The sequence below is a fragment of the Choloepus didactylus genome, chromosome 13, assembly GCF_015220235.1.
Source record: "Choloepus didactylus isolate mChoDid1 chromosome 13, mChoDid1.pri, whole genome shotgun sequence".
Taxonomy (NCBI): Eukaryota; Metazoa; Chordata; class Mammalia; order Pilosa; family Megalonychidae; genus Choloepus; species Choloepus didactylus.
Window position 1 is genome coordinate 85,669,822 of NC_051319.1, and position 13,722 is coordinate 85,683,543.

General features: G+C 37.0%; 1 protein-coding gene across 3 annotated transcripts in view; it reads right to left on the reverse strand.

Annotated features, from left to right (window-relative positions):
* The window catches only part of DIAPH1 (diaphanous related formin 1), a 107,041-nt gene that overhangs the window by 14,986 nt on the left and 78,333 nt on the right, over positions 1–13,722 (reverse strand). For all 3 annotated transcript variants that reach the window (XM_037802236.1, XM_037802237.1, XM_037802238.1), the window contains one exon: positions 4,846–4,944. In XM_037802236.1, coding sequence (XP_037658164.1) covers positions 4,846–4,944 — 99 coding nt within the window. The remainder of the gene's footprint in view (positions 1–4,845; positions 4,945–13,722) is intronic.

Consider the following 13,722-nt stretch of genomic DNA (forward strand, 5'->3'; position numbering starts at 1 on the left):
CCACTGACTGTTTATTAGATGGAATGTATGGTGTTATGGTGTGTGAATAAAACTTTAAAAAATAAACAGAGGGATACAAGTGCTGGAGAAAATGTGGAGAAAGGGATATACCAAATCACTGTTGGTGAGGAAGTAGAATGGTGCAGCCCATCTGGAGGACAGTGTTCCTCAGGAAGCTAAGCAGGGAGTTGCCATTTGGTCTTGCAACCCTGTTGTTGGGTATATACTTTGAAGAACTGAAAAGAGGGACATGAATGGACATTTGCACAGTAGAGTTTATGGCGGCAGTAGTCATGATTCACAGTGGATGGAGGTGGCTTAAGGGTACATCGATGAACAGAATGGTGAACTGTCGTGTATACATACAAAGGAATATTGAGCTGCTGCAAGAAGTAATGAATTTGTGAGGTGAATGGACATTGAGGACAGTATGTTGAGAGAAATAAACCAGAAATGAAAAGAAAAACATAATGCCTCACTAATATGGACTAACTATAATGTGCAAACTCTGAGAATTGAATCAGGGGAAGGCTTATTGTAAAGGTTCTTAGACTGTAAGCTCTTACTGCAGTTACATATATTCCTGAGTTGTAATGGCATTTCTAAATTCTGAGATGCTGAGCTCTTTGTGTATAACCTGGCCAGTTCCTGGAACTTTGAGTGTCTGTGTGTCACCTGAGACTCTGAGCCAGAGTCCAGCAGCTAAGAATGTCAGCATTGCCCCACACAACAAATGTTAAAGAGTCAAAAAGAGATCTGATTTCAATCAGGAATATGAATGAAATGGACCTGGTTAGGACTAAGGTAAATTAGACTAAAGGGTAAAGGATGATATTTATAGTGTTTTAAAACTTCAACTTCTGTGTAAGACCAAAGGAAGACATGTTTATTAAGTGCAAAATCTATATTTTTTGCAACACACTATTTAATTTAACATGTATGGTTAGTTTATTCAAACACCATAATTACATGGAAATTTGAATAGGGAGTGAAATCTGGTTGGCTTGTGCAGGTTAGTGTGAAGCTGTAATATATCCCACAGTAATCTGGGCAGAGAATAAAAATGTATCTGCAAAGCCCTCTTCAGGGACTCGGTGAAAATGAGGAAATATTAAACTTCTCTACCTGGGGAATTACTGATATTCTAACAAGCATTGGGGACTGCCAATTTAGAGGGCCAAGCCCTCAATCTTGGGGCTTGCCCTTATGAAGTTTTTTACTGCAAAGGAGAGGCTAAGCCTACTTAAAATTGTGCCTAAGAGTCACCCCCAGAGAACTGCTTTTGTTGCTCAGATGTGGCCCCTCTCTCTAAGCCACCTCTGCAGGTAAACTCACTTCCCTTACCCCTGCATGGGACATGAATCCCAGGGATGTAAATCTCTTTGGCAACATGGGATGTGACTTGCAGGGATGAGTTTGGCCCTGGTATCAACAGATCAAGAGAGCCTTCTTGGACCAAAAGGAGGAAGAGAAATGAAACAAAATAAAGTTTCAGTGGCTGAGAGATTTCAGATAGAGTCTAGAGGTCATTCTGGAGGTTATTCTTATGCATTATATAGATATACTTTTTTAGTTTTTAGTGTATTGGAATAGCTAGAAGGAAATACCTGAAACTGAACTGCAACCCAGTAGCCTTGATTCTTGAAGATAATTGTATAACTATAGAGCTTACACTGTGTAACCATGTGATTGTGAAAACTTTGTGGCTCCCACTCCCCTTATCCAATGTATGGACAGATGAGTAGAAAAATGAGGACGAAAAGTAGGTGAACAATAGGGAGGGATAGGATGTTTTGGGTGTTTTTTTTACTTTAATTTTTATTCTTATTCCTTTTTTGTGTGTGGTGATGAGGATGTTCAAAATTCAATTGTGGTGATGAATGTACACCTATATAAGGACACCGTGGACAGTTGATTGTATACTGTGGATGACTGTATGGTTTGTGAACGTATCTCAATAAAATCGAATTAAAAAAAAAAAAACTTTCCTGACCCAATTTTCCTCTCTAATTCCCATTTCCTCTCTTTCCTTCACTTTACAGTATTTAAAAAATACAACTGTTCATTCTCTCTCACTTCCATAGCACTCATTTATTCTTCAACCCCAAATAATGTGGATTCCATCCCCACAGAGCTGATAAACAAGACCATTTATTCAGTATATACTTTATGTAAGACGTAGTACTTTAAACATAATACGCTATCTACATATATGATCACATTTAACTCTATTCACAATATCCCTACAAGTTGGTATTATTAGCCCCATTCTACAGAAGAGAAAACTCATACTTCAAGAAGTTAAGCTTCCCATTCAATGTCACAATGATAGTTAAGTGTTGGAACCAGAATTTAAATACAGAACTGATTCCAGAGCCTTTGGTCTTAACCACCATTCTACACTGAAATATTGCTTAGGCTATTGATTTTCCTAATGCCAGATCCAAAGGATACTTGTCCTGTTCTGACTCTACTTGTCCCTTGTCTTCATTTGACACCATTGACTATTTATTCTTCACTTAAGGACTATGTGATACTATGTTCCAGAGGCTACTGAAGCTTCCTCTAAGGCCTTACCCTTCTCCACTTGACCCTTAAATGTTATTGCCCATCAAGGCAAACTCATAGCTTCAACTATCATTCATATACTATGTCCTAAATTTGTATCTCCAGCCTAGATCTCCCTCCTGACATCTATATCTACCAGGATCCATTCTTTTGGAGGAGTCCTACCAGAGTCTCAAATTCTTCCCTAAAATTAGTCATTTCTACTCACCACCCTGCCACCTCTCACTCTTGTCCACTACCCACTACTCTTCCCCAAAAAAGACAGGATTTTTTTCAGTTAACGGTACCACTCTCCACAGTAATCTAAACCCAAGGAAAACTTTCTTCTTTATCTGCTCAATCACCAGGTTCCATTAATTCTATCTTATTACTATCTCTCCCTTCCGTGATCTCTCTGCCTACAGTCTCTCCCTACACTAACAATCTAGCCTCAAGATCACTACCAAAGTAGCTTTCCTAAAACCACATAGTGTTGTATTACACACTGTCCCAAGTCTCTTCAATAGCTGCCATAGATTTCAGGATAAAATATGTACTTCTTAGCCTAAGCCTGCAAAAATCTTTATGAGCTAGCCCTTATCAATTTCTTCTCCCACCACTTCCCTACATACAGCGTTTACTCAGCTGTATGCAACTACTTGCAGTCCCTGACCTGCACAATATCACCTCATGCCTATGTGACTTCATACACGCTGATTACTCTTCTTGAAACCGAAGTTAAGTGCAGGCCCTCATCCTTCACATAATCCATTCTTAGTAGTTCTTTCAACTCAGGTCAAGCTGTACCTCCTTTAGAAAGTCCTCTAGGATTTGCCTCCTCCAAAACCATCACCCCCCATTTGATTTAATGTCCCCTTTCCTAGAGCTCCCATAAGCAATCCAGCATACCTCCAACACAGCATTCAATAATTGGTGCTATTATCATTTTTTAATTTACATTTCTGTCTCCACCAGACACATAGTACATAAGGATAGGGACTATGTCTTACTCAGCTTTGAATCTCTAGCACATAAGAGACAATTATTGAGTCACAAAAAACTAGATCCCAGATCATTCTACCCTAAACTAATCTCAATTCTCTTTCTGCATTCTGTTTTCCATATATTATATCACTCAACTAGAAATAATAATGTACTACCCTATGATCTCTCTCATATTATTTCCCAAAATAACAATTACTTATGTTTTATGTTCCTAGAGATGATCTTGAGAAGAGGAACTGTTCTTTGTTCCTCTGTGTAGAGAGTAAAGTCTCCCGTTACTTTATTTACCATTAACCCCATAATAGGACTTAACCAGAGATACTATTTAGTAATATTTACAGACAATGATCTAAGATTGTATAGCTTAGAATAATGTAAAGGCTTGCTGCTGCCTTTGTATCACAGACTTATGGCTTCATGTAATTATTAGTTGTGTGACCTTGGCCAAGTCACAACACTTGAGTGTCAGTTTTCTCATTTGGAAAAATGGTAACAATAATCATGTCACAAGATTGAGAGTGGATTTAATAGAATATATAACCTTTCATCTCCAAAATACATGCCTAGCATGTGCCTAATAGAGCTTGGCAGATAAGAGATCCTAAATCATTTATTGAAAAATATTTAAATCTGTAATACTCAGCATAAAGTACATAGCTCTACAGTCGAACAACAACAAAGAGAACTTTTATCCTGATTGTCAAATAAGACTACCTATATCAACTTTGGCATGGAATTTCAGATCTGAAAGTTCCTTTTGCCACCAATCAGAGTTATAAGTAGGAGATTCAAAACAAAACACTCTCTGGAGTTACTGATCCTACTTTGAGAAGAACAAGATTTACATAATTTTTTGTAAACCACAAAGTTATTTTAGATTTAATTGAAATCAAGCCAGTGTCTGCATTTAAAGGAAGTATTTATCAGAAAAAGAAAAAAGGAAATTTACAGTGGGGAAAACATTTGTAGTAGATATTCTGTGAATACAATGGCAACAGTAATTGAAATAAGAAAGCCTGAGATTCATATTCCAGATCTGTCTCTTACTAGTTACGTGACTATGAAAATTTCCTGAAAATCTTAGGCTTCTGTTTCTTTGCTATGGAATTGTATACTAACAATTCTGCAGTGCTACTGAAGGGATTAAATGAAGTATCGGAATTTCACTATGCAATGCCTGGCATACAGTAGGAACTCAACAAATAGAAGTTTCATATTGAGGAACCTTGAACCTGAATTAAGTTCTTAAAAGAACTCCTTCACATTTCAAATAGAAATCACAGAGTTACTCACAGAGATTCTGGGCCGTCTTTGAATCCAATACCTTTAACTCTTTTACTTTTTTCTTTTGTACAGATTTCTTTTCTTCTCCACCTTCCTGATCCTTCTTGGCTAGTAAGAAAAATATGAAAAAAAAACAAAAAACAAAAACAGCATGATTAAGGATGCTACACCTCTGTGCTTTATTGAGCTATTTTCTCAGCCTTGAGTGGCCCCTTACCTCCTCTCTACTAATAATGTCCTTCCTGTCATATCCCTTCATGGCCAACTTCCTCCTTTTTCCCTTCCACTACTGATCCCAGCACCCTGCCAACTAAAATAAGTATCTTATTTTCATTTCTTCAGTAGGTTCAGTGAGGCCTTCCTGCCTACATACTATCTACTTGCAAGGATCAGCAAACTTTCTGTAAAGGGCCAGATAGTGAGTATTTCAGGTTTCATGGTCCATATGGTCTGTCTCAACTTTTCAGCTCTGCCACTGCAGCACAAAGGCACCATAAATAATACATAAACAAATGAGCATGCCTGTGCTCAATAAAATTTTATTTACAAAAACAGGCAGTTACATTTTTCTCTTAGTTCTTAATTCAGGAAGTTACTTTTCTCTGAGGAGGGAACTTTGTCCACAGAAATGAAATGATACCAAGACCATTTGCTTCTATCAGGGGCAAAAACCTCGATAGTCTAGGACATGGAAGTCTGGAGGCCAGAGGACCCTTCTGGGAGGGCCCCAAAACATTTACTTCTCTCCTTCTCAGGGTGAATGTCTTTGCACGCCCCTCTGATGGCTGGAGCTGGCTTGCAGCTCTGGTTCTCCTTTAATGACCTTATAATATGATGCAAACACTGAGCCCCAGAGCCTGGCTATGCCCTAACTTCCTAACTGGTATGACAAAGAGAGATTTCCCCCTTTGTGTGCCAGTATTTTACTGTCTTTTAACTCTTCCAAGCCATGTTTACTTTGGATTTCTGGATACTATGTACAAGCCACTAAAACCCTGGCTGCTCTTTGTTGCTCAGATGTGGCCCTCTCTCTAGCTAAGCCAACTTGGCAGATGAAATCACTGCCCTCCCCTCTACATGGGATCTGACACCCAGGGGAGTGAATCTCCCTGGCAATGTGGAATATGACTCCCAGGGTGGAATCCAGACCCGGCATCGTGGGATAGAGAACATCTTCTTGACCAAAACGGGGATGTGAAAGGAAAGGAAATAAGCTTCAGTGGCAGAGAGATTCCAAAAGGAGCCAAGAGGTCACTCTGGTGGGCACTCTTATGCACAATATAGACAACCCTTTTTATGTTCTAATGAATTGGAATAGCTAGCAGTAAATACCTGAAACTAGCAAACTACAACCCAGAACCCATGAATCTTGAAGACGATTGTATAAAAATGTAGCTTATGAGGGGTGACAATGTGATTGGGAAAGCCATATGGACCACACTCCCCTTTGTCTAGTTTATGGATGGATGAGTAGAAAAATGGGGGAGGGAAAAAACAAAACAAAACAAAACAACAACAAAAAAGGCACCCAGTGTTCTTTTTTACTTTAATTGCTCTTCTTCACTTTAATTTTTATTCTTATCATTTTTGTGTGTGTGGCAATGAAAATGTCAAAAATTAATTTTGGTGATGAATGCACAACTATATAATGGTACTGTAAACAACTGAATGTACGCTTTGTTTTGTATGACTGCATGGTATGTGAATATATCTCAATAAAATGAATAAAAAACAAAAAAACAAAAAACAAAAAAAACTCTGGCTGGGACGTCTGTCCTCAGGCCTGCATTTTTGTGCTGTGCTGGGAATGGAATGTTTCCTAAGCCAGTCATATCTCAGAGACAAGTGTGATAAAAAGCATGGTGTGTCACAACACCTTGCTATTTATTACAATAAAGACCTGGTGACCACAACACAATACAACACAACAGGCAGCCAGCCTGTTGGCCATAGTTTGCCAACTACTGTACTAGAACCTTCCATTACGTTATCATTTTCTGCCTATTAAAATTACTATTTATCTTTCAAGCTCCATCATAAGCATGACTTTCCTATAAACTTTTTCTTGATTTCCCCAACTGCCTATGATCTCTCTCTGAATCCCCAAAGTGCTTCCTTTCACTGACTTGATTATATGATAGTCTCTCTTCTTCAAGACAAGGGCTTTCTTACTCATTTTTGCAAATCCTATGGGATAAAAAATATGTTTCTAGTAGGATCTTACTACTGAAACATTACCTTGGTGCACACGCATAAGGTATAATACAGTTTACTCCTACACTCTTCTCAGACTATCCAAAGACAACAGTTTTCCCTTTACATGATGCTTTCCCTGATAAAAGTACTCAATCTCTCCTTTGATAAACTAATTTCCACAGTATTTGTTATCTATACCTGTGTTGGTTTGAATCTATTATGTACCCCATAAAAGCCATGTTCTTTAATGAAATTTTGTTGGGGCAGACCTATTGTAGGTGGGATCTTTTGATTAGATTATTTCCGGGAGGTGTGACCCCAAGCATTCAAGGTAGGTCTTAGTTTACTGGAGTCCTTAAGAGAGCTCACAGAGACAGAAACTCAGTGAAGCTGAGAGAGACACTTGAAGATGAAGACAGAGAGATGTTTGAAGACGCTAAGCTAAGAGATGAAGCCAAGAGTTTGCCTGGAGAAGCTAAGTGAGAACCCACAGACGCTTAAAAAGAAGCTACTGGAACCAGAAGCTGAAAGCAACACAACCTGGGAGCAAAGGACAAATAGACGCCAGCCATGTGCCTTCCCATGTGACAAGGAACTCTTGATGCCATCGGCCTTTCTTCAGTGAAGGTATCCTCTTGTTGATGCTTTAGTTTGGACACTTTCATGGGCCTCAGAACTGTAAATTTGTAATCTAATAAATCGCCTTTATAAAAGCCAATCCATTTCTGGTATTTTTGGCAGCTTCAGCAAACCAGAGCAATACCTCATTCAATAATTAAGGATTCAATGTGTTGTGACATTTCATATGTATCATCTTGACCTTCTTTTAAACCCTGTGTTACTTTGTGTGTGGATATTTTCCCACCCCACCTAGATTTTGAACTTCAAGGGCATGGGCCAAATAGTATTTCATTATATTATGCCCTAAGCATCTACCATGATAGTAATATTCACTAAAAAACAGCTGACACTGGCTGTCAAGGAGGGTTGAGCAGTACAAAGAAAAGGAAATAAGAACTCTTCTGGACAGACTAAGTTTAAAATATTCTGTCTCACAGTACAATTTGACATCAACTTTTTAGAAAGCCATATGGGAAATGAGTCAAGAAACTGACAAAGCTAGTTGTTTCTGAGCAGAGGAATGGGTGGCTGAGTATGGGAGTGCGAGAGAAACTTAAACACAAACATTTTTGAACCTTTTGAGCTTTAAATCAAAAGGTATGAAGAACTACAAAAAATATTCATCCCTTTGGTCCAATAGTTCCAATTTGAGGAAGAGAAATGCTAAATACATAAAGATATGTTATTTAAATAAATGTTTTTTGAGTATTGCTATCTATAACTGTATGTGCCAGGCTCTGTTCTGGGCACTGGGAATGAAGCCATGAACAAAATAGAGAAATATTCCTGCCTTTATGAACCTAAATTTCTAATAAAGAGAAATAGAAAATAAAATAGTTGACAGATAAAATAATATGTTAGATGATCATGAGTGCTATGAAAAGAAAATAAAGTAGGGAGAGAAAAGGGAGATTAGATGGGAGAGTATATTACAACTTTAGGGGGTGGTCAGTGAAGGTCTTACTGAGACGGTGACATCTGTGTAAAGACCTTTTAGAAGGTGACAGAATGAGCCACATGAATACTTGGGAAGAAAAGCAATTTAAGAAGAGGGAACAGCAAATACAAAGGCCTGAGACAGAGCATGTGTGGTGTGCTGAAGGAAAAGAAAAGAGGCCACCATGCCCAGAGTAAATGGAGCAAGGGGGAAAAGCAGGAGGTGAAAGCAGATCATATAAAGATTGAATATTATGGGTAGTCAGATAAAAATGGAGACTTAGAAAGATTGTATATAGAAGCAGGGCTTAGAAGCAGGGAAGGAGAAAAGAAAAAGTAAATATTGCATTTTATAACAGGCAAGGTGAAAAGATACATGTTCATTATGAAGTTTAAAAATAGAAATAGATTCCATTTTCTTTACATTTGCAATAAGATAAAAATAAATAAAAGATACAAGAAGAGAAGAGATGAAAACATCATTTTGTGGAACATATGACTATATGTCGCATTTGAGATAATCCAATGAAGAACTACTAAGACTAATATTTCTGTAAGGTTGACAAATACAGGACAAGCATATAGACTTCCAGTTCAAACAAGATGGATGGAGTAGTCCCATTCTTCCCAGGTCCGTCCTCTGACAACTAAAAGCCCCAGAAGTAACACAACAATATAGGAAGCATCTGAAGTTGGAAAGAAGGCAGCAGATATACCATAAGGGCCTTGGCACTGGAGAACAACAGGGTGGTGAGCCCCATGGAATTCCTTCTTATTGCCTCCCACACAATCCCAGACAAGGCACTGACAGCAACCCAAGAAAAACAATTCAAATGACAGCAGATACCTCATTAGAAACCATGAAGGCCAGAAGGAACTGGCACATTCTTCAAGTAATGAAAGATGAGAATTGTCAACCATGAATTCTATATCAAATGACAGTATCCTTCAGGAATGAAGGGGAGATAAAAGACATTCTCAGATGAAGGAAAACTAAGAGAACTTGTTGCTAGTAAACCTACTCTTAAAGAATGACCAAAGGAAGTTCTGTAAACAGAAAGGAAGTATCAACAGAAGAAGGCTTTGAACTTCAGAAAGGAAAGAACATCAGAATGTATAAAAAAGAGGGTAAATACAATAAACTATACTACTTGTCATGAGTTTCTTAAATCGTATTTGATGGTTGAAGCAAAAAAATAAAAGCATCTGATGTGGCATTCAATGTAAGTAGAAGAAATACTTAAGACAATTATATTTAAAAATGGGGTGGGCAAAGAGACCTAAATGGAAAAAAGTTTCTGCACTTGACTCAAATTAGTAAAACATCTATATCATTAGACTTAACTATGTATGAATACTGTGATACCAGGAGCAACACCTAAAAAAACTACATAAAGTGATACACTCAAAAGCACTATAAATAAATCAAAATGGAATCTTAAAAAAAATGTTCACACAACCCATAGGAAAGTAAGAAAAGAGAAACAGAGGAAACAGAAAATAAGTAATAAAACAGCAGACTAAAGCCCTAATCTATCAATAATGATCTTTATTGTAATGGTCCAAACATACCAACTGACAGAGATTGGCAGAGTGGATTAAAAGAAAAACCATAGTCCAACAATATGCTGTCTATAAGAAACTTCAATATAGAAGTTTCTTCAAATACAAAGATATAGGTAGACTGAAAGCAAAAGGATGGAAGAAAATATAACATACACATGCTAATTTAAAAAAAGTAGAAGTGGCTATATTAACTTTAGATAAATAGACATCAGGTCAAAGAAAATTACCAGAGACAAAGAAATTGTATAATGATAAAATAATCACTCCAATGGGAAGACATAACAATTCTACAACAATGTGAATGCTTCAAACAATAGAGCCAACATTACCCTAATACTAAATCAGATAAAGAAACTATAAGAAAACTACAAACTAATCTCTCTAATGAATATAGATGTAAAAATCTTCAACAAAATATTTGCAAATTGAATTCAACAGCATATTAAAAGAATTATACACCATGACCAAGTGGATTCTATCCCATGTATGCAAGAAGTAAAACTGCCATTATTTGCAGATGACATGATCCTATATTTAGAAAATCCTGAGAAAACAACAAAGCTACTTGAGTTAATAAATGAGCTCAGCAAAGCGGCAGGATACAAGATCAACATACAAAAATTAACGGTGTTTCCATACACTAGCAATGAGCTATCCAAGGAGGTAATCAAGAAAAAAAAAATTCCATTTACAGTAGCAACTAAAAGAATCAAATATCTAGGAATAAACTTTAATCAAGGATGTAAAAAACTACAAAACATGCTAAAAGACATCAAAGAAAACCTGAATAAATGGAAAGACATTCCATGTTCCTGGATTGGAAGGCTAAAATGCCATTAAGATATCAATTCTACCCAAATTGATCTACAGATTCAATGTAATCTCAATCAAAATTCCAACAAACTATTTTGCAGAAATGGAAAAGCTAATTATCAATTTTATTTGGAAGGGTAAACATCTTGAAAAAGAAGAATTGAAGTGGGAGGTATCAAGTTTCCTGACCTTAAAGCACATTATAAACAGCATGGTACTGGCATAAATATAGACATACTGATCAATGGAAATGAATTGAGTTTAGAAATAGAGCCTCAGATCTACGGTCAATTGATTTTTGACAAGGCCCCCAAGCCCACTCAACTGGGTAGAACAGTCTCTTCAATAAATGGTGTTGGGAGAACTTAATATCCATAACCAAAAGAATGAAAGGGGGCCCCTATCTCATACCCTATACAAAAATTAACTCAAATGGATCAAAGACCTAAGTATAAGAACCAATACCATAAAACTCCTAGAACGGGTTTGGAGAAGGGAAACCTCTCCAAGATCTAGTGATAGGTGGTAGTTTCTTAGACTTTACCTCCAAAGCACAAGCAACAAAAGAAAAAATACATAAAGTATTCAAAATCGAATACTTCAGTGCTTCAAAGGACTTTGTTAAAAGGGTGAAAAGGCAGCAAACTCAATAGGAGAGATTATTTGGTATCCATATATCTATCTGATAAGGGTTTGATATCCAGAAAATATACAGAAGTCCTACAACTCAACAATAAAAAGACAAATATCCCAATTTAAAAATGAGCAAAAGACATGAACAGACATTTTTCTGAAGAAGAAATATAGATGGCTAAAAAGCACATGAGAAGATGCTCAGCCTCACTAGCTATTGGGAAATGCAAATCAAAACCACAATGAGGTAGCATCTCACACCTATTAGAATAGTTGCTATTAAACAACCAGGAAACTGCAAGTGTTAGAGAGAGTGTAAAGAAATTGGAATACTTATTCACTGCTGGTGGGAATGTAAAATGTACAGCCACTGTGGAGGGTGGTTTGGCAGTTCCTCAGGAAGCCAAGTATAGAATTACCTTACAACCCAGCAATTCCACTACTCGAGATATATTCAGAAGATCTGAAAGCAGGGACATGAACAGACATTTGCACACCAATGTTCATAGCGGCATTATTCACAATTGTCCAAAGACAGAAATAACCCAAGCATCCATCAACAGATGAATGGATAAATAAAATGTGGTATACACATTTATATATCGCTGGAATACTATCAGCGGTAAAAAGGACTGAAGTCCTGAAGCATGCCAACAACATAGATGAACCTAAGGCCCTTATGTTAAGTGAGGTAAGTCAGACACAAAGGGACAACTATTGTATGAGTTCATCAATACATAGACATAAATTCATAGGCATAAAATATGGACTATAGGTTACCAGGTTATAGAATGAGGCTAAAGAATGGGGAGTAGTTGCTTAATATGTGCAGAATGTTAAACTAGGTTGAACTTAAATGCTTGGAAATGGACAGAGGTAATGGTAGTGTGTTATTGTGAGAATAATTAGCAGTGCTGAATGGTGTATGAGTGTGGTGGAAAGGGGAAGTTTAGTTATCTATGTCACCAGAAGGAAAGTTGGAGGTTAAGACGTGGGAATGTATAACACAGTGAATCTTGCGGTGGACAATTTCCGTGATTAACTGCACAAATACAAAAAAGTTCTTTCATGAACTAGAACAAATGTATGACACTATTACAAGGAGATAATAATAGAGGGGTTTATGGGGGAAAATGTACCTATGGCAAACTATGGACTATAGTCTAATATTTTAATATTCTTTCATTAACAGTAACAAATATACTACACCAATACTATGGGTCAATAATGGGGTTAAGAGGTATGGGAGGCTTTGGGTTTTCTTTTTAATTTTTATTACTTTTCTGGAGTTATGAAAATGTTCTAAAATTGATCATGGGGTTGTATGCACAACTATGTGATGATACCGTGAGCCAGTGATTTCATACTTTGGATGGTTTGCATGGTGTGTGAATATACCTCAATAAAACCACATCAAAAAAAACAAAAACAAAAACATTTGAATTCATAATTAAAAAGCACCCCAAAAAAGCAATCTCCAGGTTCTAGTGGTTTCAATGAGAATTATGCCAAACTTATTTTTTTTAATTCTACAACTATACACACAAAATAAACACTCCCATCACAACCACACCCAAGCATACCATTCAGTGGGATTAATCAAATTCACAATGTTGTGCTACCCTTCTTACCATCTATCACCAGAACTCAGAACTTTCCCATCACCCCAAATGCATGAAATTCCTATTCCCCAGTTCCTGGTGATCTGTACTCTACTTTCTGTCTCTACCAGTTTGCATATTCTAGCTATTCCACATAACTGGAATCATAAAATATCTGTCCCTTTGTGTCTGATTTATTTCACTTAACAAGATGTTTTTAAGATTCATCTATTTAGTGATATGATATGCAGGTACCAGTTCTTCATTCCTTTTTACGGTTGAAGAAGATTTCATTGTATATACATACCATATTTTGTTTATCCGTTCATCAGTTGATGGACACCTGGGTTGCTTCTACCTTTTGGCTACTGCGAAAAATGCTGCCATGAACATTGGCATATAGATATCTGTCCAGGCCCCTACTTTCAATTCTTTCATATATATATACACACACCTAGAAGTGGGATTGCTGGGTCATATGGTAGCTCTATGTTTAACTTTCTGAGGAACCACTACAATG